Source organism: Capsicum annuum, chromosome 3 (assembly GCF_002878395.1).
Source record: "Capsicum annuum cultivar UCD-10X-F1 chromosome 3, UCD10Xv1.1, whole genome shotgun sequence".
Taxonomy (NCBI): domain Eukaryota; kingdom Viridiplantae; phylum Streptophyta; class Magnoliopsida; order Solanales; family Solanaceae; genus Capsicum; species Capsicum annuum.
The window spans coordinates 191,596,889-191,620,776 of NC_061113.1; the positions used below are offsets into that span (position 1 = coordinate 191,596,889).

General features: G+C 35.4%; 1 protein-coding gene across 2 annotated transcripts; it reads right to left on the reverse strand.

Annotated features, from left to right (window-relative positions):
- Positions 1-880: 880 nt before the first annotated feature.
- LOC107863442 (putative glycerol-3-phosphate transporter 1) lies at positions 881-4,419 on the reverse strand. 2 transcript variants are annotated; one of them, XM_016709352.2, is made up of 3 exons: positions 4,246-4,419; positions 2,477-3,548; positions 881-2,362 (listed from the first exon to the last, which is right to left on the reverse strand). In XM_016709352.2, exons 2-3 carry the CDS (start codon positions 3,471-3,473, stop codon positions 1,800-1,802), a joined length of 1,560 nt encoding a protein of 519 aa, XP_016564838.1. In that variant the 5' UTR covers positions 3,474-3,548; positions 4,246-4,419; the 3' UTR covers positions 881-1,799. The 2 variants fall into 2 exon arrangements, with proteins under 2 accessions (XP_016564838.1, XP_016564839.1); XM_016709353.2 differs by having other exon boundaries at positions 2,477-3,479; positions 4,246-4,416.
- Between the last annotated feature and the right edge of the window lie 19,469 nt (positions 4,420-23,888).

The following is a 23,888-nucleotide window of genomic DNA, read 5'->3' on the forward strand; positions in this document are numbered from 1 at the left end:
AGTTACCCAGATGACAAATTCAACTAAAAATTATAATTTGACTTACCAAAGTCTCCTATGAAGTAATGCCAAAGTGGAAAGTGATGTACGAAATAAAATTTGATCTAAGAAATTGGTCAAATAGCAATAGTAGCGGTAACAACAACAACAGCGACAATGATCAACAAGAAGAAGATGAAGATGATAATGAAGTAGAAGATGATGATAATGAAGCAGAAGATGATGAATAAAATAGCAGCAACAATGAACAACAAAAATCACTAAGAGAGAGAAAACAACGATGGATGAAAGAGAGAGATAAAGGTGCTTTTTCCCTCTGTTTTCCATTATATTAGGTAAATATTTGGATCAAAGTGTAAATTTAAAAACTTTTGGGTTATTCTCAAACTTATCAAACTTTCTTAATCCATAATAAAGTAATTGTCACCTCCACTCAATTATGAAAACTTTTGTCACCTACACCTCATTTTAAAGCTTTTTTGTCACCTACAGCTCAAAGCCCCATGTTGCTAGGATTGTGGAATGAATAATAATTTTTGAAACCAAATAATATAATTTCATTATTATCTAAATCATGATTAAAGATTTACTTTGAATAATTAAATCTTAACCATTAAATTTAACATTTGTCATATGTCATATTGAAGAGTGGGAAATGGAGAGCAGCCGGATCCAAATTAAACAACTACAAATTAGGAGATAGACGAGTATTATTTTGCCTAGTCTAAACAAAAACTAAAGCGTCAGGGCTTGAATGACAAATTCCCAATCACCAATGAGGAGAGTTAAAAATTGAGAGCACGAGTGAACTAGAGTTGGCAGGAGATTGAGAGAGAATTGTGGATTTGTGATGAGAAAATTGAAAAGATTGGGGGGAAACTAAAACAGAAAATTAAATACTGTATATTGTTGCTAAAATTTACAAACAATAAAAATTAGTGCAGAAACACTATACTTAGTCGACGCATCATGCCTACTTTATGCTTTGTCTTGCTTAGAAGGCTACTAACTATATCAAGGTGACTGGTGTCCAAACATATAGCCCTCGGCATACAAAACAGATATGCTGACCAGATCGTGCTACACCTCTTCTTCTCGTTTCATCAACACCAGTAGAGAATGAATGGTCCAAGTTCACCCTACATTAGACTGGCACAGTTCGGTCCATCTTTCTTGACTCGAGACCTCTTTCACCAAGGACTAATTCAAATGTCATTACACAGGTGAGTAGTCCTCTATTATGCCGAGGAATATAATATAAGAATATAAGACTTTTAAGAGATTCATTTGGAACCGGACGAGAGTTGCGTGTTAAGAGAACAGAAGCTTCAATAATTCCAATTGCTCGATGTCACTTTCTCACTCAATAAGAGAATTACAGTGCTATACTTTGTCAGCTGTTGAATCAGGAACAGATGCGAAAGATGTAAGAAATTCAATGAGTTGCTGTCCCTCCATAGCCATGACTTTAGATGGATACAACTATCAATAATTGTTCTTCAATTTTTCAATTACAAGTAAATTCACCATCTGAAGCTTTTGGGAGGATGAACTGGTTTTATTCAATCAAAAAAATAGATTATGTACAAAACGCCCAACAACCCAGGTTCCCACTACACTAAGTGATGTATTAGATCCTTTTCTGGCACACAAGAATGTACATGTGGAAATGGCATTTCATGATATTGGGAGTGATCAGCAAGTCCAACTCTATATCTCTGCGATCCTAGGCTAACATTTGAATCAAGGCTTCAAATGCATTCACAAAAAGCAATAAAAGAATACCACAATTATTATTTTCACACTAGAAGGTCAGGGGACCTTGATCTAGGTGATGATCCTTGGGACCCTAATTGTTGAATCTTCGCACCAACTTCAGCTACAACAAGCCTGGTCAGAAATAAACCAGCTACGAAAGCTGATCCCATGAGCATTGTAAATACAGCACTCCAGCTATTAGCTGAAATGTAACCGGTTAGAAGTGGCCCAATGGCAGCTCCAATTGAGCCAGTGCCATCAATAATGGCGGTGACAGTTGCAAGCGCTCGTGAATTGCCTTTCAGAGAGCAGTGTGTTCCCAGGTCAGCCGAAACAGCAGTTGTTATCAATGCATAAGGCCCATTGACAAATACTCCAGTGATCAACATGAGGATGATGTTTACAGTCATGGAGACATGCCCATAGCTGCGATAGAAGTAGAGAACCGGGATAGCACAGTACATGAAGCTAGCAGCAGTTATAGCCCTGGCATCTAAGCGGTCAGATATGTAACCTGCTAGGATTCCACCTACTACCCCTCCAACATCAAACAATGTCGACAAGTTTCCAGCCTCCTCATTGGATAAATACTTTCCTTCTATAGCTGCAAAAATATCAAGGGGACAAGAGTTCAGAGAAACTTTCAAGTAATATATGATAAATATCTAATACAAAAGACAGCAACTCTAGCATAATAAATACATGACATTTAGCATACCTGTGTGACTAATGTAGAAAGGCAGCCAATACAAAAATGTGTACGCTACCAACTTTGCAAAGAAAAGGCAAAGAGCAAAAGGTGCTACACCGGGAATCTTCCATGCTTCAATAAAACCCACGGCTGATTCCTCTTCTCTATCTGATCTTAACAAAGGCTCTGTTACTTCCTCGCCTTCTTTTCTAGGAGAGAACACTTCATCTTCATCTTTATTAGCTCCCACAGATTCAGGATGAACCGGCAAAAAAAGGAATACCACCATGCCAACGGCAGCAATAAGGCTACCAGGAACAACCATAGACCAACCCCATCCATACTTTAACAAGATTGAAGCAACCAAAGAACCAGTAATGTTACCGACAGAGGTGTGAGCATTCCAAATACCCATTATAAGTCCTCTCTTCTTTTTTCCAAACCAATTCCCAACTACGGCAACCACCGAGGGCCATCCTGTGGATTGGAACAATCCAGCCATCATTTGGACTATTAGATAGTAATAAAAGAAGTGTAGATTTGCCCAATATCCAACTCCAAAAAGGGCAGTGAATAAACCAGTTCCCACCATTCCAATTGTCAAAAATATTCTTAGATCCATCCTATCGCCAACGTGCCCGGAGAAATACATTCCCATGGCATATACAAAAAGGAAAGACACATCAAGTTCACCAAGCAACGCTGTACCATCAGGGCCGTTAAATGGTACCCAGCCATCTTTAAGCATCCAAGAAAGTTTTGAACTTTGATTCCACACCGGATTGGTATGCCTTTGCCACGGAAACTTTAAACCATCAGGGGCCTGGGGATCCAAAGCACTTTTAACAATGCTCGTAGTTTTTCTAGTAGCATGGTAACTTGTATATGCGAAAAATGTTACAATTAGGACAATGGCTTGATATGTCTTGAACGAAAGGCTCGACTTCTTTGCCCTCTCCATGACCCTAATTCCAGGGGGCTTGCTATAATTTTCATCCATTATTGGCTCAGGTAGAGATCCCATCAATTGCTGGTCAAAGAAACTGATTAAGAGGAAGATAATAAAAACTTTTCCCCTTTTATAGATCAAGAAAACGATCTGTAACAAGATAAAACAAGACAGAAAATTTAAGATCAAAACCAGAGAACTGTTTGACAAAATCGAAAACTTGAGAAAACGAAATTCCATTATCTCAGGTTTAACTAGTGTGGGGCTTAGTCGAATTACATTATTGTAAACATTCTTATTTAAACAAAGTTACCAGATAAAGAAAACAGAAACCAACGATCTCATAGAAAATCTTAAAATTCGTTCAAGGAAAGTATCTCACTTTTCTTAAATTTATGATAATGGAGAATTACAAATTTAATTGGATTACATAAGAAGCTAATTCAAACATAAAATTCCTGTATCACCTAAGCAATCTCATCAATTTATTACTCAAAGCTGACCCATATTGTTCAACTTGACAAAAGTGACTAATTCTGAGAGAACAACAACACCTCACCAACCAAATCAATAAAAGAAAATTTTCTCTTTTATACCAAAGCTCCCGCTATGCATGAGTCAAACTACAAGGTCTATTTTATGCCTCCATACCTTCCATATCTTAAAATCTGACCGAAGTCTTTAAAAAATATTAGCATAAATGAAAAGTCCGAACCCAGAACTCACGAGTCACGCAGAATGGTAAAAAGATAGACAATTAGCTAAAGATATATATAAAAAAAAAAAAAAAAAAAAAAAAAAAAAGAGTAATTAAAATATAAAGAACGTTGAGAAAATCGAAGCTAACCTTGTATTTGTGAATAATTTAGAAGAACGTTCGCGTCTCTTTGGAAACAATAAAATCTATGTGGTCTGAATGTATGATGAGAGAAAGAAAAGATTAAATATATGTATCTTCAAATATAGTAAGTTGCTTTTGAGGAATGAATAAAAATGGGCTGAGCAAAAGCTGAGAGTAGACGAACTGAGTTAGCTGTATTTAAAGCGGACGATAACATCAACATGCTTGAGTTTCGAAATGACAATATTACCCCCTGTTGCTTTCTCAGCTGCGATGCTTGATTAGGTGTTAATTGACATTTTTATCCCTTTCTTAGGAGATTGATGATTTTGTAATGACATTTTTTCTCTTTTGACAATTGACCACTACTTTCTTTTGAATTTCCAAAAGAGCTTTATTAATGATGTATTATCTCTTAAAGACCTTTCTTTTTTAAAAGCCCCTCATAAATTATATGATCCTGACCGCCATTTCTTACTTTCTCCAGTTCGCTATTATTCGTTGCTTATTTTTTTAATTAAATTTTAATTTTTACTTATTATTTTTTATACATCAAAAAATATAATTATTTTATATTTAATATTAAGTATTTATTCTTTAGATTAATTTCAAGACAATAGTAAACATAAATTAATAGGAATATTATGGGTTTTTTCCTAAAATGTGTGTTTCAATTTAGTTGTCTTCTTATGAAATCAAGACAATTTTATTTTATTTCTTTAATACTACTTCTATTATTAAATGACTACATGAAGTGTATAAACTCAAATTTATATTTTCAAAGCAAAATTAATAAAGTTAATTTAATAAAATAAATCCTAATAAATATTTCTTCAAAGAAAGTATTAAGTCAATAAAGGTCAACTATTTTAAATCGGAGAAACTATATAACCTTCCTTAAAAAGTTTTCTCGCTGAATATTGGTAATAGTTACTCTTCTTATCTCAATTTAATTTATGTGATACCTTTGAATTGAAGTAAAGCTAAAGAAAGAAAAAAATATGAATTTATGCTCTGAAACACCCTTTGACATTTGTCTACCTATAAACAAAGGAAATAAAATTACTCAATGGAATAATACACTGTTGGACAATAAAATTCTCAATTGGTGAAAATAATAAATAATTGAGAAAAAAAAATATTGTAAATGAGTGTTACAATTTCTATGAATCCTCTAATACACCTTTTCAAATATAAATTCAAGGACTTAAAGCTTGATCTTAATTTGTTGGTTTGGGGGACTTGATCTTGACTTGTATTTGAATTCAAGGGTTTTTGAGTTTGTTCATGAATATTGCGGTATTGATCTTGAATCTTGATAAATTTGATTTGAATGCTTGAGTTTTGTAGAGAAATTACAGTGTTTGATCTACGAGCTTTCTCTTGCTTCTTATTAGAGTTCTGAGGGGTCCTTTTCTAAATTATGAAACTCCTATTTATAGTTGTGGAAAGGGAAGAGTCATGATGAATATGGACTTTCTCTGACCAATCAAATTCAAGTGACGTAGCGCCTTTTATGGGCTTTGATTTCATTGGGTCTGCTGCATCATTTTGACATGTGGCACGGTCCTATTGGCTCCTTCACTTAACTTGGCATGCAATGTCATTTGCCATATGGCACTCATTTGGGCCTCTAGAATATGATAATATATTGGGCTTAACAAAGTGGGCTCATCATTTGTAGCTCAAATTAATTACTAGTCCGATACATATTGGACTTTATTTAGATTCATACATGTTTGAACTTAAATAATTAATTCAATTATATTAATCTACAATATTTATTTGAGACTAATATATTTTGAATTTAATATAACTCGAATTTCATACGGATTTAAATTTAATAAAATCTAATCGCCCACAAATTCTCCCTACTTCAAGACTTGTCAAGATATTTAATCTTTTTAGGACTAGACTTGAAGTATAATTTATTTAAACATGCTTCCTTCATGCTTCAAAGATTTCTATAAAGCTGAACCATGCAATTTACATATTGATATTGCCTCTTAAAAAATTTCTTTTTTTTCATGAATCTCTACATGTAAGACCCGATGGTAAGGCAAAATATCTCATTCCAAATAGATTTTGAAAAATCTTTTACCGCCTTACTTAACCAGGAATAAAACTCTTCCAATTTGAATTTATATTGGAGAAGGAAACAACTCTCAATTTGAATTTGTATGGGGAAAAAAATAACCTCCAATTTGAATTTGGAGATGGAAACTCTTCCAATTTGTATTGAAAAAGGAAACAACCTCCAATTTGAATTAGTATGAGAGAAGAAAACAACCTCCAATTTGAATTTGTACGGCAGAAGAAAACAACCTCCAATTTAAATTTGTATTGGAAATGAAAGCTCTTCCAATTCAAATTTATATTGGAGAAAGAAAGATACATCCTACAACTCTATAAAAGGATATAGATTCCACACTTTTCAATGTCAATTTTGGGGTTTTCAAGCCATGAACAATATTGAGGTATTTTTTTCCCTCCTACTTTTCTTTGATTTTCGTCACTACTTTTCAACACAACATCTTAGTGGTAGAAAATTTATATCTTATTGTAGGAATATCGAAATCATGAAGCGTTTAATATCCTAGAAACTAGACTTCGAGATCTATAACATATCAAAAATTCAGCTTTAAATTCCATCAATATAAATCCTGATAATTTTTTGAATTTAGCCCTGAATTTTATCATGCTAAAAATTTCAGATCTACGTGTCTTTACTAGAACTTTCATTTCTTGAAGCAGGAATGACAAAATTTCAAGCTGTTTGATTCTTGTGAAACTAGACATAAAGATATATAATATATTCAAAATTGACAATTTAATACAATCGAGATCTTTTCAGGTGATATCCGAAAATCAACATTGAGTTTTGATGCACCAATAGTTTCAGATTTGCGTTGCCTCACTAAATAATTTATATTTTGATGCAGAGATATTGCTATCAAAGGGTATTCTGATTATTGCAAACCATATTTTAAGGATTTAATCCTCACCATAATATTTTTTCTCAATTCAAGTCGGTGATATATAACATTTAAGTTCGAAACGTCCTGTCAGGTGCCAATCTCTCTCCTACTTGTTTTTTCTTTGTGCTGTCTCTTTTTTTATAGATGAAGCAGATAACAATATGCAAAAATTGTCCGCTTAAGGTGGGAGAGTTTAACTTTGCCTCTGTCACCTTAAGATCGAAAGACTTTGCTTGAAGACAGTGGACACCGGCTTAAGGTACAAGAGTTTAACTTCGCCTCTGTCACCTTAAGAACAAAAGATTTTGCTTGAAGATGGTGGACACCTTCTTAAGGTGCGAGAGTTTAACTTCGCCTCCGTAACCTTAAGACCAAAAGATTTTGCTTGAAGATGAAATGATTTTCTTTAAGTATGGACCCTTTCACCGATGCATTTATGTGATCGTCTTCTCTAAGTATGTGCCCTTTACTGGTGCATTTATGTGATGGTCTTCTTTAAGTATGGGCCCTTTACAATGGTTGGCTTAAGGTGCAAAGGTACAAATTTTATTCGCCTTAAGGAACGAAAATTTTGAGATTCTTTTATGGATAAATCCTTGAGAGGCTTGTTTAAGATGCAAAGGGATAAATTTTGTCAACCTTAAGGCTTGAAAATTTTGAGATCCTTTTAATGATAAACCATTGAGAGGCCAGCTTAAGGTGCAAAGGGACAAATTTTTTCATCTTAAGGCATAGAAATTTTAGATCCTTTTAAGGATAAACCCTTGAGAGGCCAGCTTAAGGTACAAATGAACAAATTTTGTCCACCTTAAGGCATGAAATTTTTAAGATCCTTTTAAGGATAAACCCGTGAAAGGCCAGCTTAAGGTGCAAAGGGACAAATTTTGTCCACCTTAAGGCATGAAAATTTTGGAATCCTTTTAAGAATAAACCCATGAGAGGCCAGCTTAAGGTGCAAAGGGACAACTTTTGTCCACCTTAAGGCATGAAAATTTTGAGATCTTTTTAAGGATAAACCCATGAGAGGCTAGCTTAAGGTGCGAAGGGACAAATTTTGTCCACCTTAAGGCATGGAAATGTTGAGATCCTTTTAAGGATAAACCCTTGGGAGGCCTTGATTTGAGGACTTGGAAATTTTATCAACTTTTACTCCTAAATTTGGCGCATTAAGCGGTTCAACTTCCAAATTTGGAGAGTTTTTAGAATTCATCTTATGTAAATAAAGCTCATATTTCATTGGAGTTTGCCTCCGTGGATTCGCCAATACTTGGAGTGAGTCCAAAATTTAATTAGAATATTTTCATACTTGGTATCCATATTGCGGATACTGTATCCATATTGCGGATATTGCAGGAACATATTTTTTGACACGCATGCAACTGAACTTAGAATGAAATTCCAAGCGCCTACGTACCTCAGTAAAGAGGATCAAGTCACAACATAGTTTTGGGGTAAGTGTTTTTTGTGTCCCAACTTTTACCTAGGCCACCTCTTTCAAGGTTTTCAACCTAGCGGACATTTTTTTTACGTCGTACACAGTTTATACTCTTGCGTATCAGGAGTGAACATGCAGTTTATACTCGTTCCTTAAGGAGTATCATCTTCCTTCAAGGATAGTACTTCTTTAAGAACTTGGTGTTGATAGGACCAATTTTCATGTTGTCTGCATCGACAAGCTTGTCAGCACCATTTGAATATGCCTCTTGTACAACATATGGTCTATCCTACTTTGGGGTAAATTTGCCCCCAAACTTACGAAAAGTGATAATGGGTCTCCTTACTGCAAGGACTTGATCTCCAACTTAAAAGCACCTCAAATAAACTCTTTTGTTGAAAGAACAAGATAGACGGTCTTGGTAACATTTAAGATTTTGTTGAGTCATCAGTCTCTATTTGTTAAGATCTTCTAATTATGCAAGACGCAATTTAGCATTTTCTTCATCAGTGATCCCTTCTTGAATAGACAGTCTAAAAAAGGTCTTTGACGCTCAAGTGGCAGGATAGTTTTAACTCCAAAATCAAGTAAATATGGGGTTGCTTGCATTGGTGTGCGGTAAGTTGTTCTATATGTCCATAAAGCTTCTTTCATTCGTTCATGCCAGTCTCGCTTGGACTTGGAGACAACTTTCTTCAATAGATTGCATAAAGTCTTATTAAATGCTTCAGCTAGACCATTAGCTGCAGCATGGTACATAGAAAACTTGCGCTGCTTGAAGCCAAAGAGATCACAAATCTTATTCATCAGCTTATTATCAAATGACTTGCCATTGTTTGTTATTATATATTGAGGGAATACAAAGTGGTAAATATATTCACTCAGATGAAATTTGCAACATTCTCCTTCTTTACTGCTTTAAAAGCAACAACTTTGGCCCATTTTGAGAAGTAATCCATTACGGCTAAGATGTATAAGTGTCCACCAGAAGATTTTGGTAGTAGACTGACAACATCCATTCCCTAAGCATTGAATGGCCAAGATAATACAGTTGGATGTAGTACTTCAGGAGGTTGATGAATGAAATCTGTATGGAATTGACAAGCTTTGCATCTTCTAGCATAGTATCGTTGGCCAATAGTATTCCATCCTTTTAATGTGATCCACAAACTTACGAGTGCTCTTCTTGAAAAGCTTGAATTGCTTCTTCTTCTCCCAAACATCGTAAGAGTATTTCTTCAAATGATCTTCTGTATAGTGTGTCTTCATAGTAAAGAAAGCGAGGTGCACGATGACGAATGTCAGTCTTTCTCCTTGGATCTTCTAGAAGTATTCCATAACATAAGTAATCAATAATAGGTTATCTCCAATCTTTTTTTACAACTCCAGACATAGAGACGAGGTATTCAACCTTATTTTCTATATCCTCATTTGATGGCGGTACTACCCATCCTTGGCGGATTGTAACTCGCGTCTAATTTGGAAGAGTCATGGTTGAGGCCAAAGTAGCTAAGGCATCAGCTTGCTTATTTTCTCTCTTTGGCACATATTGGAGGGTTACCTCTCCAAGCCACCCCATTAACTTTTGTACATAATCATGATATGGTCGCAGCTCAGGCTTTCTAACTTCATAGCTTCCCAAAAGCTGCTTGATCACCAATTGGGAGTCACCAAAGACTTGTAATTATAGTTGTTTCATGTCAACTACCATATCAAGTCTAATTATTAATGTTTGATATTCAGTAACATTATTAGAGCAATGGTTTGTTAGGGTAAAAGAGTATGGGATGACCTCTTCTTGTGGAGTGATGAACACCATACCGGTACCAGCTCTATCTCAATATGCGGCACCATCAAAGTATATCTTCCACAGGGTTCTAGCTTTAATAACCATTGCATCTTCATCAAGAAGTTCATCGGTCAATTCTCAATCATCAGGTATCGGGTGGTCAGCCAAGAAGTCAGCCAATGTTTGTCCCTTTACGGCCTTTTTGGGGAATATACACAATCTCAAACTGTTAAAATTGAAGATACCATCTTGCAAGTTAGTCACTAAGGACTAGTTTTGACATTACAAACTTGATGGAATTTTTCTTAGACACAAGACGGACAACATGAGCCTGAAAGTAGTGCTTCATTTTTTAAATTGAGAAGGCCAATGTCAAAAACAACTTTCAATTGGAGAATACTTTAGCGCATTTGGCATTATCATTCTGCTCAGATAGTAAAGAAAGTTATCTTTTCCTTCACTACTTTCTTGAGCCAGTAGTACTCCAACTGACCTCTCTTGTATCGCGACGTAGAGTATCAATTGTTTCCAAAGTATGGGTGCTGCAAGAATTGATGGCTTCCTTAAGTATGATTTGAGACTCTCAAAGGAATTACTACAAGCTTGGTCCCATTTAAAGGGAGTGTCTTTCTTCATGAGATGACTAAATGGTTGATATTTTTCAGCCAGGTTTGAGATGAACCTCATTAAATATGCTAGCCTTCCTTGAAGGCTTTTAACTCATAAATGTTTTGAGGCTCGGGTATCTTTAAATTGCATCGACATTGGCTTGATCAATTTTAATTCCTTAGTGTCGCACAATGAAGCCAAGAAACTTTCCGGAAGTAATCCCAAAGGCACACTTCAATGGATTCATCCTAAGTTGATATCTTCGAAGTAACTCAAATATCATTCTTAGGTTTTTTAAGTGATCGTGTCTCTTTCTTGACTTTACCACTAGATCATCCACGTAGCATTCAACATTTTTATGGAGCAGGCCATTAAAGATATTTTGTATAGCCCTTTGATAAGTGGCGCCAGTGTTCTTCAAACCAAAAGGCATTACCTTGTAGCAACAAATACTTTTAGGCATACGAAATACAGTGAGTTCTTCATCCTTTGGTGCCATGCAGATTTGATTGAAGCCGAATAAACCATCCATGAAGGATATTGCATCATAACCAGTGGTGGCATTAATCATCAACTCTGGTATAGGGATAAGAAAGTCATCCTTAGGGTAGGAGTTATTAAGATTCTTAAGGTCGACACAAACTCAAATTTGGACATTCTTATTTCGTACTAGAACAATACTTGAAATCCACGTGAGATATTTGACTTCACAAATAAATCCAGCTTCAATGATTTTGTTAACTTCATTTTCAATCAATGGAACTAACTCCGGCCTAAAGCGTCTTTAGGCTTACTTAATAGGACGAGCACTATCGCCAACTGATGGACTGCTACTTGTGTATCTAAGCCAAGCATTTCCTTATAGCTCTAAGCGAAGACATCCATATATTCTTTGAGTATGTCCATATAAGCGATTTTCTCCTCCACTTCTAGAAATGCACTCAGGTAAGTTGGTCTTGGGTCTTCATCGATTCCAAGATTAATTTCCTTCAAGGGATCTGTTATGGCCTTTACTCCTTCTTCAAGTTACGATGGAGCATCTCCAACATATTTCTTCTCTTGAGGATCATTGCCATTGATAGATATATAGTAGCACTAGAAAGTATCTTCTATCACTTCATCAACCTTTATTGGGGATGAAACCTCGTTCCCATTTTGGGTCGTAACATGATATAAGGAGCCAACACTTTCTTCATCTTCCTTACGCTTCTTGGTATAAACCACGGTATGAGCTTTAACTTTTAATACCTCATTGCATGAAACCACCAGCTCTTTCTATCTCCTCATTCTAGAAGAAATCAAACTTTGGAAATCCTTCTGGATTTTAAGTAAAGTGTGCATCATCATGCTTTGATGGCTTCTCTGACACTTGTTGTTTTTCTTCTTCTTTAGAGTTCCCAACCTTTCGAACATAGAAGTTCTTGCAGTTGATTCTACAAGTCAGTCAAAGACAGAAGGCCTTTTGTTGGATGCAGTAGAATCTTCTTCTACAGTGATGTAGTTACTAATCTCCCTTCTTATGGAGATGTGAATCAGAGGTGGCTGCGTGTATCCTAGGCCTTCACGTTCCTTCCTAGTTGTACCTTTCAACGAAAGTTTGCCCAACCTTGATGGCTCATTAAGATTCTATCCAGCCTTTACAAATAACTTGTATGCATTTGGGTCGAAGCCATCCTTCATACATTTCTTAGGGAGTGTTATATCTTATGGCGAATTTTGAGCCACAGACTCTCCAAGTAGTATTGAGGACGGCTTTATTGCTTCAATCCTCCTGATAGGTAAAGTTAGCCCTTTTAACATATTATCTTGGACATCAGATGGGTGACCTTCCTCTTTCTTTACCTTTGGTACGCATCGAAGAACAGGAGTTGCCTTTATTTTTATAGGTGCGATACTTTCTTTATTTGAAGTGAAGAGGGTCTTCTTGGTGGTGCCTTTTTAGAAAGTCATGACCTTCTTAGATGCAAGATCATCACACATGGTCTTGGTGACATCTTCAACCCTTTTCTCATTCACAACATAATTCTATAAGTAGAATTTTACATCAGTAAAGTGTGACTTAGCTTCAGTGAATGGTTTATCATCGGCAACTATCTTTATTTTCACTCTATTTTTTAGGTACTTCAAGCATTGATAGTAAGAGGACGAGATAATTTTGTTCTCGTGTACCCAAGGCCTGCCAAGTAATATATTGTATGAAGTTTTGGCATCGATCATATGCATCAATGCATTTGATTGAAAATCATCCATACGAACCCCCAACTTCATAGCTCCTTTAGCCCTCTGCCCCCTTGGTTGAAGCCTTGATCATTATACAACTTTCGTCCAGTTCATCAGTAGAGATTCCATGTTCCTTCATTGTATGGATAGGTAGGATGTTAACTCGGGATCCCTCATCAATAAAGATTCTATATATCCTTTTTCCTAGAACTTGACTTATCATGCACAATGGAAGATTGTGTAGGGTTCCTCCAAGCAGAAGGTCACTATTTGTAAATGTGATTTTTGTATCACATATATGTTCCTCTTGTCTAAGTAGCTCCGTAGGCTTTTCAAAAGATGGAAGAACCTCCATGGGTGGGTTTTCACCCTTTCCTCCCTTTTTGGCAGTATTAAAACAAGATGACTCAAGGTTGACTTAAGCAGTCTTTGCAAGAAACCAACTTGGTAAGAATTCTTCCAACGTTACTGGACACCATGGTTTATGGTGGGGAAGGTCCATGACCCTCATCTTCTTTGGAAGTTCAACCAAATTTTATTTCTTTAGTTTCTTTACCATTCTCCTTTTACTTGGTTGTTCGAATGACTCTTTTTGTAGACTCATCTTCTTGCGTCTGCGCCTGGTCACTAGAATCCAACCTTCGGCATTGTCTTCATCAACTGAAGACTTATTAGGCTGTAATAGTTTCTCATTATATTTTTTAGTACATATTTAGACTGAAACGAGCGAGCCAAAAGTGATAGAGATTTGATGAGAACTAGTCGTCTCATCGTCGAAGAAGATCTTCTTCTCATTTTCCAATTATATGACTTTGTATTTAAAGACAAAGCACTTTTCCAGAGGGTGACTCACAAGCCTATGATATTTGCAATAATTAGGGTCATTGATCCTTCTAGCTTTGTTGGGCCGCTTGCCAGTTGCATGACTTTGTCTTTAAAGACAAAGCACTTTTTCAGAGGGTGACTCACAAGCCTATGATATTTGCAATAATTAGGGTCATTGATCCTCCAGCTTTGTTGGGCCGCTTCATCTCTGGGAGTTCAATGAGCTTATGCTCAAGGAGTTCGTCGAAAATCTCAGCAACATCAAAATCAAGAAAGGGATATTCTTTTTCTTGCATCTCCTTTAAAGTTTTTTTTAATTTGGACGTGCTCTAGAAGTCGTCTTCACACTTTGCTTCTTTCTCACCTTTGTGGTGACCTTTAGAGGAGACACGTCAATATTTATAGATTCCTTGTTTTCATTTTTGGGGACAAACTTGCCCCATCTTTTGAATTCCTGCTTATACTTTCCCCTTCGAGGGTCATGGATAGGCCTTGCTCCCTTTTCAGCTAAAGACATGCTTAACTCTATGTTGTGAGCACGGGTCGCTAACTCTTCAAAGGATTTAAGATTAATGCCTTAAAATATGTAGAGAAGCTCTCAATGCATTCTTGGACGCACATCTCTATTGCAGAAGCTTCGTTAAACCTATCTTTGCAGTTTAGGCTAGCATTTCTCCATTAATTAATGAAGTCAATGACTGGTTCGTTCGTTCTTAGCCGATTATTTGTGAGCTCTACCATGCTCATTGTACGCCTTGTGCTATAAAAGCGATTCAGAAACTTATGTTCCAATTGCTTCTAATTATCGATGGAGTTAGGCTTGAGGTCCATATACCAATTAAAGGCATTTTATTTTTGGGAATGAACAAACAATTTAATAAGATAGTCACCGTAAGTTCCAGCATTATTACATATCTTAACAAAGTGTGCAATATGTTGTTTTGGGTTCCCTTGCCCTCATATTATTGGAATTTGAGGGGTTGATAGATGGCAGACATTTTGAGGCTATCTATTCTCGCAGTGTAGGGCTTAGAATACGCAAGAAAAGATTTGGTGACAACATCACACTTGTCTTTAAGGGTCCCTTCAATGAATTTCTTCAATTGCTCAATCGGGATCATTCCCTCAAAAGAAACTTGTACCTCTTTAGTTAGTGGTGTGTGCTTCACAGGATGTTCTGTCTCGTGAGCCTCTAGAGAATTTTTAGGTGTATGTCTAGACTTTCCATTTATCAGGCCTTCCATCCTATCCACTATCTTATCAATCCGAGCATCTTAATTCTGAACATATTTAGTTAGACCCTCAATTGCCTTTGTCAGATTTGCAAGCTGCTCCTCCATAGATGAGGCATCAGTCACCATTGCTTGCATGATCACTGGAGACGTTGGATAGTAACATGGATTATCGCATAAGTTGATCTTTGAAGTACTCAGCTTATGCAGTGTAAGTAGAGATGGCGCATTTATTGAACGACCATTACTCTTTGCGCCAGAGTATTTGGAACCAAAAAGCTCAAGTAGAGCTAGAGTCTTCTTAAGTGATTTCGCCACACTGCTTCCTCCTTTCGAAGTACTTGCACTGGACTTCGTTCCTTTTGGGGTTGAAGATCCAAAAACTAGAATTGGCGCGGACGACACTGGATGTGTTTGTTGTGCTAGCAAGCCTGCCTTGCTCCTTTTGACACCTTCCAAGCTTCGAAAGTAACACCAAGGATGCTTTCAGCAGCCTTGGAAGCAGCTGATTAAGAGTTGACCTTCTTGAAAGTCATTTCGTTGTTCTTAAACTTTGAAGTATGAAAAGTTGAGATGAGAGGTAGAGATTGTCCCAATGGGTGTACCAGAATTTGTTGGACAGTAAAATTCTCGATTGATGAAAATAATAAATAATCGAGGCAAGAAAAATATTACAACAATCAATTTATTTATTTCAGTATATGAGTGTTACAATCTCTATGAATCCTCTGATTCGCCTTTACAAATATTAATTCAAGGGCTTAAAGCATGATCTTGAATTTGAACTCGATTTGCTGATTTGGGGGACTTGATATTGACTTGTGCTTAAATACAATGGCTTTTGAGCTTGTTCTTGAATATTGCGGTCCTGATCTTGAATCTTGATGAAGTTGATTTGAATGCCTAAGTTTTGTGGAGAAATTGCAGTGTTTGATCTACGAGCTTTCTCTTGCTTCTTGTTAGAGTTCTGGGGGTCCTTTTCTGAATTATGAGACCCCTATTTATAGTTATGAAAAGGAAAGAGTACTGATAAAGATAGACTTTCTTTGACCAATCAAATTCAAGGGACGTGACGCCTTTTATGGGCTTTGATTTCATTGGGCCTGCTCCATAATTTTGACATATGGCATGGTCCTATTGGCTCCTTCACTTGATTTGGCATGCCATGTCTTTTCCACATGGCACTCATTTGAGCCATTAGAATATGATAATATCTTGGGCTTAACAAAGTGGGTTCATCATTTGTATCCCAAATTAATGGACTAGCCCAATAAATATTGGACCTTATTTAAATCCATACATGTTTGGACTTAAATAATTAATTCAATTATATTAGTCTACAATATTTATTTGAGACTAATATATTTTGAATTTAATATAACTTGACTTTCGTACGAATTTAAATTTAATAAAATTTAATCGCCCACACACGAATTTAAATTTAATAAAATTTAATCACCCACATAGACACAAGGGAAAGACCTAACAATGATTAAATAAAAAATATTAATTAAACTAGAGAGAAGAACTAGGATACTTTACTTAATAACTCAATTACTCTTGAATCCCGCTACATCTAAGCTACCTATCAACTTAAGAAAATAGGTAGCAACTGCCCTATTTTACAATAGTGCATAACCAAATTAAATTAGCACTAGAAAGTTCCAATACAAACTAGGGAAAATAATTCTAACTTGACATGAACTAAATAAATATCAAATATTAAATCCTAGATGAATTAGGTCAATAGTCTTGGTTTAATTTCAAAATAAATCATTTTACTAAAGATCAAAGGAGAATTTCAAAGATAAATTCTTTTTAATTATAGAAATGAGACATTTTTAAAATGTACTAAAAAATAAAAGAGTGTCGTATAAATTGAGATAGATGGAGTAACAAGAGAGCGGACTCAACCCCTACTTTGTTTGGGTTACCATATTTACATATAATGGTGTTACATCATCTTAAGGTATAATTTTGAGCGTTTCAGCCAGACACCTGGAAAGGACATTGATTCAGTCTATTATTGATTATGCATTTGTAATGATATGAAATACTATGTGCAGACTTGCCTTGTGTGCCAATAGAATAAGTTAGAGCAATGACAAACAAAAGGACTTTTTGGAGACATAACATGTTGCATAGAATCATCCATTGGAGAGCATTACTATGGACTTTTATCACTAGTTTTCCAAAGTCCAACAGGTATGGAATGATCGTGGTCATGGCGGATAGATTTTCAAAGTATGTTAGCTTCAATTCAGCCATAGTTGGTTGCACCGATAAATATGTTGTCAAACTTTTCTTCAAAAATGCGGTGAATATTGAGGCTTGTTGAGTCACATCTTTAGCGACTGAGATTGATCACTTTTTACAGAAAACCTTTAAAGAAAGTGATGCAAGTCAAGTTTACTTAAAATTGCGCACACAGAGTAGAGCTAAAGAATTTGAAGACTTTTCATTGAATCTCTAGTGTAATATTATGGGTCATGGGTCACCCATATGGACCCGACCCGACCCGACCCGATTTTGCATTTCCAATTATCTGGTAAAAAATAAGATAAGAAGGGAGCCAATTTTATTTGAAAATTAGGGGGAACAGTTACTCGATAACTGTTTAGCCGTCCAATGCTCCAAAATATATAGACTTCTTCTTCTTCAAAGCAATAGAGAGATAAGAAAAACACAAAAAAAAATCTTAAGTATCCAGAAACGTAAAAACCAGAACAACATCAACAAAGAAGATATTTAGTTTTGTGAAATATCAGTCCGTTTCCAAGAGAAACAAAATTGACTTAGAGCAAGATCCTTTCAAAAGCAAAATTCAAGATCTGCTGCAAATTCTAAGGTACACAACTTATTGCTTTTTCTCCGAAATTACTTTTAATGGTATTAGAGACTGAGTTTAAATTGCCCTGATTTCACATACTTAATCTCGATTTTAGTGTAGAAATACAAAATTGAGTTAGTACTCACATGTTAGAAATTTTGTTGACCAAATTAGCAAATACCAGTAAGACAAAAAAAATTCTTTTGATCTCCGGTAAGACTCACCACCGCTGCTCTAGTCGGACGCACCACTGATTCAGTCAGATGTTGATTCAGTCAGAGGCATAAAATATTTTTTTGTCCGACCAATTTAAAATAAAATAATGATGTGAGAGTGCTGGCAAGTGAGGAAGAAAGCGACTACCAGACATCATCTATGTAAGTAGCGCAACCTACTTTCCTACAAAGAATTATAGTCAACTTTGAGTTTTACACTCGCAGAAACATGGAGTTTTCTTTCTTTTTTGTTGTTTGTTCTGGAGAAGCCATTAAATAAATAATGTTGAATGCCTTTATTCTGTTATTAGTGTTATATTGTACTAAAAGGTGTGTAGTACAGGTACTACTAATTGTAGTACAAGTAAATATAAGGAATGAAAAGGCTATAATGTGCAGTACCGTTTGAAGGAATGGATTGTGTGGAAAGATAAACTTTTCTTACAATGGGGTCCACAGATTTTTTATTAAAGAAAAAAAAAGGGGAAAGTATGTACTACAATTTTTTTCTGAATTTATTAAAAATTAGTCCACCATTTTGTGCATCTTTCATTACTTTAAATGAAAATATGTATTTGAATTAGACTTTATACAACTCTTGTCTTAATTAGTCCATAATATTTTACTATAACAGATTTTGCCTTCTAAGATAAAAATGTAACATACGAGGTTACATTGAGTGTTTCAACCATTCTAAATGTTTCTTGGTTCATATTTCAGAAATGGCTGAACGGAGACAAACTCGAATCACTCCAAGTGGGAGTTCAGGATGTCGAGCAAAGAGACAAAGTGGAAGAACACGTCGTCGAAGGGCATATTTTCGAGGTCGAGAGATCATATGAAATAGTGTTTCCAATGCGATACAAAATTTGTTACGGAATGAAAGGGATATACGAAGGGAAAGAGAAAAGAAATTGAAACAGTTCAAGTCTTTTAAAATGTCACCTAACATTAGTGTTGCTAATTTTATACATTTGTTTGAGATGAAACGTGTAGAACTAGAAAACTATGTAGAAATCTCGAATTGGGAAGCATTAGCTATTTTAGAAAATTCTCTCTGTGACCCTTGGGGCGAGAGATTAATTGATGTTTACCATGAGATTTGGCCTAGCGAGCCTTTTTGGGTGTACATAAGTTGTCTAGAGTATTTGTGAAATGACTTTCATTTCTAGATTGATTTGTAACATGAAGTTATTATAAACTTTATATTATATAGATATTAAATTATTTATATCCTTTTATATGAATTTCATTCATTTGTATGAATTTTAAACGACTTAATTGTAAACTATCATTATAATGCACATTAAGAAATTAATTTCTAATTTTGGTTAAGTGTTTAGTTAGTATATGATGATTGGATTCTTAAGTGTCCTTTCGATTATACACTAAACATGAAACCTTTATGTGAAATGATTTACTTGAATGTGTAGCTAGCATGCATAATTGATAATAGACTTACGTAATTATCTCTTAATTCTAAGATATGGCATCTAAAAGCATAATTGTTGACTTGAACAAAGGAGAAAAACTAAATGGAGACAACTACGACATTTGGAGTCATAAGATGTGGTATATATTGGAAGAGCAAAATTCTCTTGAAGGTATTAACCATGTCTTGAGTCTACCAAAAGAGGGAAATACAGCACAACACAGAAAAGAACTTGAAGCTTATAAGGCTTGGAAAAAGGCTGACTCCATTACGCGTGGAATCATTGTAAGTTCTGTGGTTGATGACCTCATACATGAGTGTGAGGAATTTTCTACTGCCAATGCCATCTTGGCACACTTGCGAGGAATATATGGGGGTACTTCTATTACCCTCCTCAGACAACTGACTATCAAATTTGACACTTACAAGAAGCGTCATTATCAGAACATTAAACAACACCTTAGGGTGATGTCGAATATGATAGCTCAACTCAAAAGTGTTGGTCACGTTCTCTTGGATGAGTAGCAGATTCAACCAATGATTTGATCTCTTCCCAATAGTTGGGAACACCTGAAGGTCAACTTAACCCATAATGACAACATCAAAACTTTTTCTGATATTTCATGTCACGTTGAACTTGAAGATGAGCGACTTAGTGCTGCTAAAGCTGCTTCTAATGCCTTTATGGCAGAATCAAGTGGTAATAACTCTTCAAGATTAAAGCGTAAGAATAAGTGGAAAAAGAATAAGAAGGGTAAAGAGATCGAAGAAGGACCCTCTGAAAAAAAGAACAAGCCAAACTTTAAGAAGGGAAAAAAGTTTTTCAAGAAGAAAGACAAGAGCAAGATGAAGTGCTACAATTGCCAAAATCTAAGGCATTTTTCTCGTGAATTTCCTGAGGGGAAAAAGGTAGCATTTCTAAATGCATATCTAAGTGCTACATATGTTTCTAGCACTGTTTTATTAACTGAATCTTATCCTATGTGGATTGTAGACTCAGGAGCCACCGACCATGTGAGTCGAGATCGAGAAGCGTTTGTGGAGTTCCATCGAGTTTTACCTAGATCAAGGTGGATCTATGTAGGAAATAATGCAAGACTTGAAGTCAAAGGGATTGGCACTTACAAAGTAGATTTACGTGAAGGCCGATCTTTAATGTTGCATGACGTCCTATATGCTCCAGAAATTCAACAAAACTTAGTATCTGTGTATGTTATCTTAGATATTGGTTTTCATTTTCTCTTTAGTCGTAATTATGTAAGAATTAATCTAGATAATGTTTTTTATGATTTTGGACATCGCTATGACTGCTTTATTGTTTTAGATTGTAATCCTTCAACTTATAATTATTATGTTGACTGTTGTGAAATGTCGTGTTATTCTAGTAATAATGATATTGAATTACTTACATGGCATGCTAGATTGGGTCACATAGGGCAATATCAAATGAATAGATTGGCAAAGGAATGACATCTAGGTTCTTTCTCCAAAATTGAAATGCCAACTTGTCAAAATTATCTTGCCAAAAATACTACACGTAAACCATTTGGGAAGGCTAAAAGAGCCGAATTCCCATTACAATTAATCCATTCTGATATCTGTGGTCCAATGAATGTGAGGGCAAGGACTGGCGCTTCATATTTCATTACATTTATTGACGATTTCATGCGTTTTGGTTATGTCAATTTGATATCTCATAATTCAGAAGCACTTGAATGCTTCAAAAGATATATGAATGCAGTTGAGAATCAATTAGACAAAAGTATAAAGACATTAAGAACCGATAGAGGTCGTGAATATTTGTCAAAACAGTTAAAAGAACTGTGTATTGAAAAAGGCATTATCAAACAATTGACTACTCCTTATACACCTCAACATAATGGTGTAACCGAAAGAAAGAATAGAATATTGTTGGATATGACAAGGTCCATGATGACGCAGGAAAATTTACCAATCTCTTTCTGGGGAGATGCGTTATTAACTGTAGCCTACATATTGAATAAAGTGCCTTCTAAATTAGTAACTTCTACTCCTTATGAATTATGGACTGGTAATGAACCAAACTTTAATGATCTACAACCTTGGGGTTGTGCTACATATATTAAAGATCGTTTTGATAAGTTTGGAAAACTAAGTCTAATGGGAAAGAAATGTATCTTTGTAAGATACTCTGAACACTCCAAAGGATATGTGTTCATTGGTGAATTGGAAGATGGAAGTACTACTGAAATTGAATCATGAGATGTCACATTCCTAGAAAATAATTTTTCAAAAAGGAATCAAATAAAGGAAAATGAACCTCTTTATGAAATGTTGAATTCAGATAACCAAATAATGTCGTAGGACATGCTTGATAATTCAATTGATCGAGAAATGATTCCTGGTCCAAGTGGGAGTTGTGCATCCCAAAATCCTATTGAGTAATCTGAACTTCAATTACGTAAGAGTACCAGAAAAGGTGTGCCTAAATGATTTTATGAGATTGAGGATTACGTCTTTCTGGTATCTCCCACAGAATTAGATGAACCTAATTCTGTGACTGAGTCTTTATCGAGTCCTGAAAAAGATGAATGGATAAAAATGATGAAAGAAGAATTAGAGTCCATGAAAACCAATAAATTTTGGAATCTAGTTGATCTTCCTTCTGGGCGTAAATCTATTGGGAACAAATGGATTCTCAAAGTCAAATGCAAATCAGATGGATTAATAGAAAGGCACAAAGCACGATTGGTGGCAAAAGGTTTTACTCAAGAAGCTGGAATAGATTATGAGGAAACTTTTTCACCAGCTGTGAAATTCACCTCAACTCTCCTGCTTTTGTCTATAGTTACACGTTTAGATTTAGAATTACACCAAATGGATGCAAAGAGCGTTTTTCTCAATGGAGAACTAAAAAAGAAAATCTACATGGAACAACCTGTAGGTTTTATTGCTAAAGGACAAGAAAAAAAGGTTTGTAAATTAAACAAATCAATATATGGCCTTAAGCAGTCTTCAAGGCAGTGGTACCTGAGATTTCATAAGGAAGTGATTTCATTTGAATTCACCATAATCGATGAAGACCATTGCATCTATGTGAAAAAGTCCAACGAAATGTTTGTAATTCTTTCACTTTACGTGGATAATATTTTATTAGCTGGAAATAATTTGGAGTACGTGAAAACTGTGAATTTATGGCTTTCAAAGTCATTTGACATGAAACATATGGGTGAAGCAGACTATATATTGGGTGTTAAAATCCAAAGAGACCATTCCAAGAAAATTTTGAGCCTATCTCAAGAAACATACATAATGAAAATTTTGGAACATTTTCGAATGAATAGTTGTAAATCCATGGATACTCCTATAGCAAGAGGTGAAACTTTAAGCTTTGAAATGTGTTCAAAGACTAAAAAAGAAAAAGAAGACATGTCTCGAGTACCATATTTCAGTGCAGTTGAGATTTTAATGTACGCTATGATATGTACTCACCCAGACATTTGTTATGCCGTAGGTCCGGTTAGCAGGCATCAATCTAATCCCGGAAGAGATCATTGGAAAGCAATAAAGAGAATATTTTGATACCTGAAAGGAACTGCTAATTATTCACTATGCTATACTGGATCCAATTTATCCATAAGAGGTTATACAGATGCTGATTGGGCTGGTGACCGGTATGATAGAAAATCAACTTTCGGTTACGCCTTCTTGCTAAATGGTGGTGCAATTTTGTGGAAAAGTAAGAAACAAACTTGCACAGCCCTATCAACTATGAAATCAAAATTTGTGGCTTGTGCATCTGCAGTACAAGAAGTTTTTTGATTGAAGAGATTCTTTTAGCATTTGAACATCGCAAAGAATTCTAAGGGTCCCATGATTTTATATTGTGACAGTCAAGCGGCTATCGCATATACGAAGGATCCTAAATATCACAGCAAGACCAAGCACATAGATATTAAGTATAACTTTATAAGAGACATTGTAGCAAGTGGAGAAATAAATTTACAATACATTCCTACAAGAGAAATGATAGTCGATCTCTTTACTAAGGCGATATCTAGAGACTTGTATGAGAAAATGTTATGGCTCTAGGTTTATGTAGGAT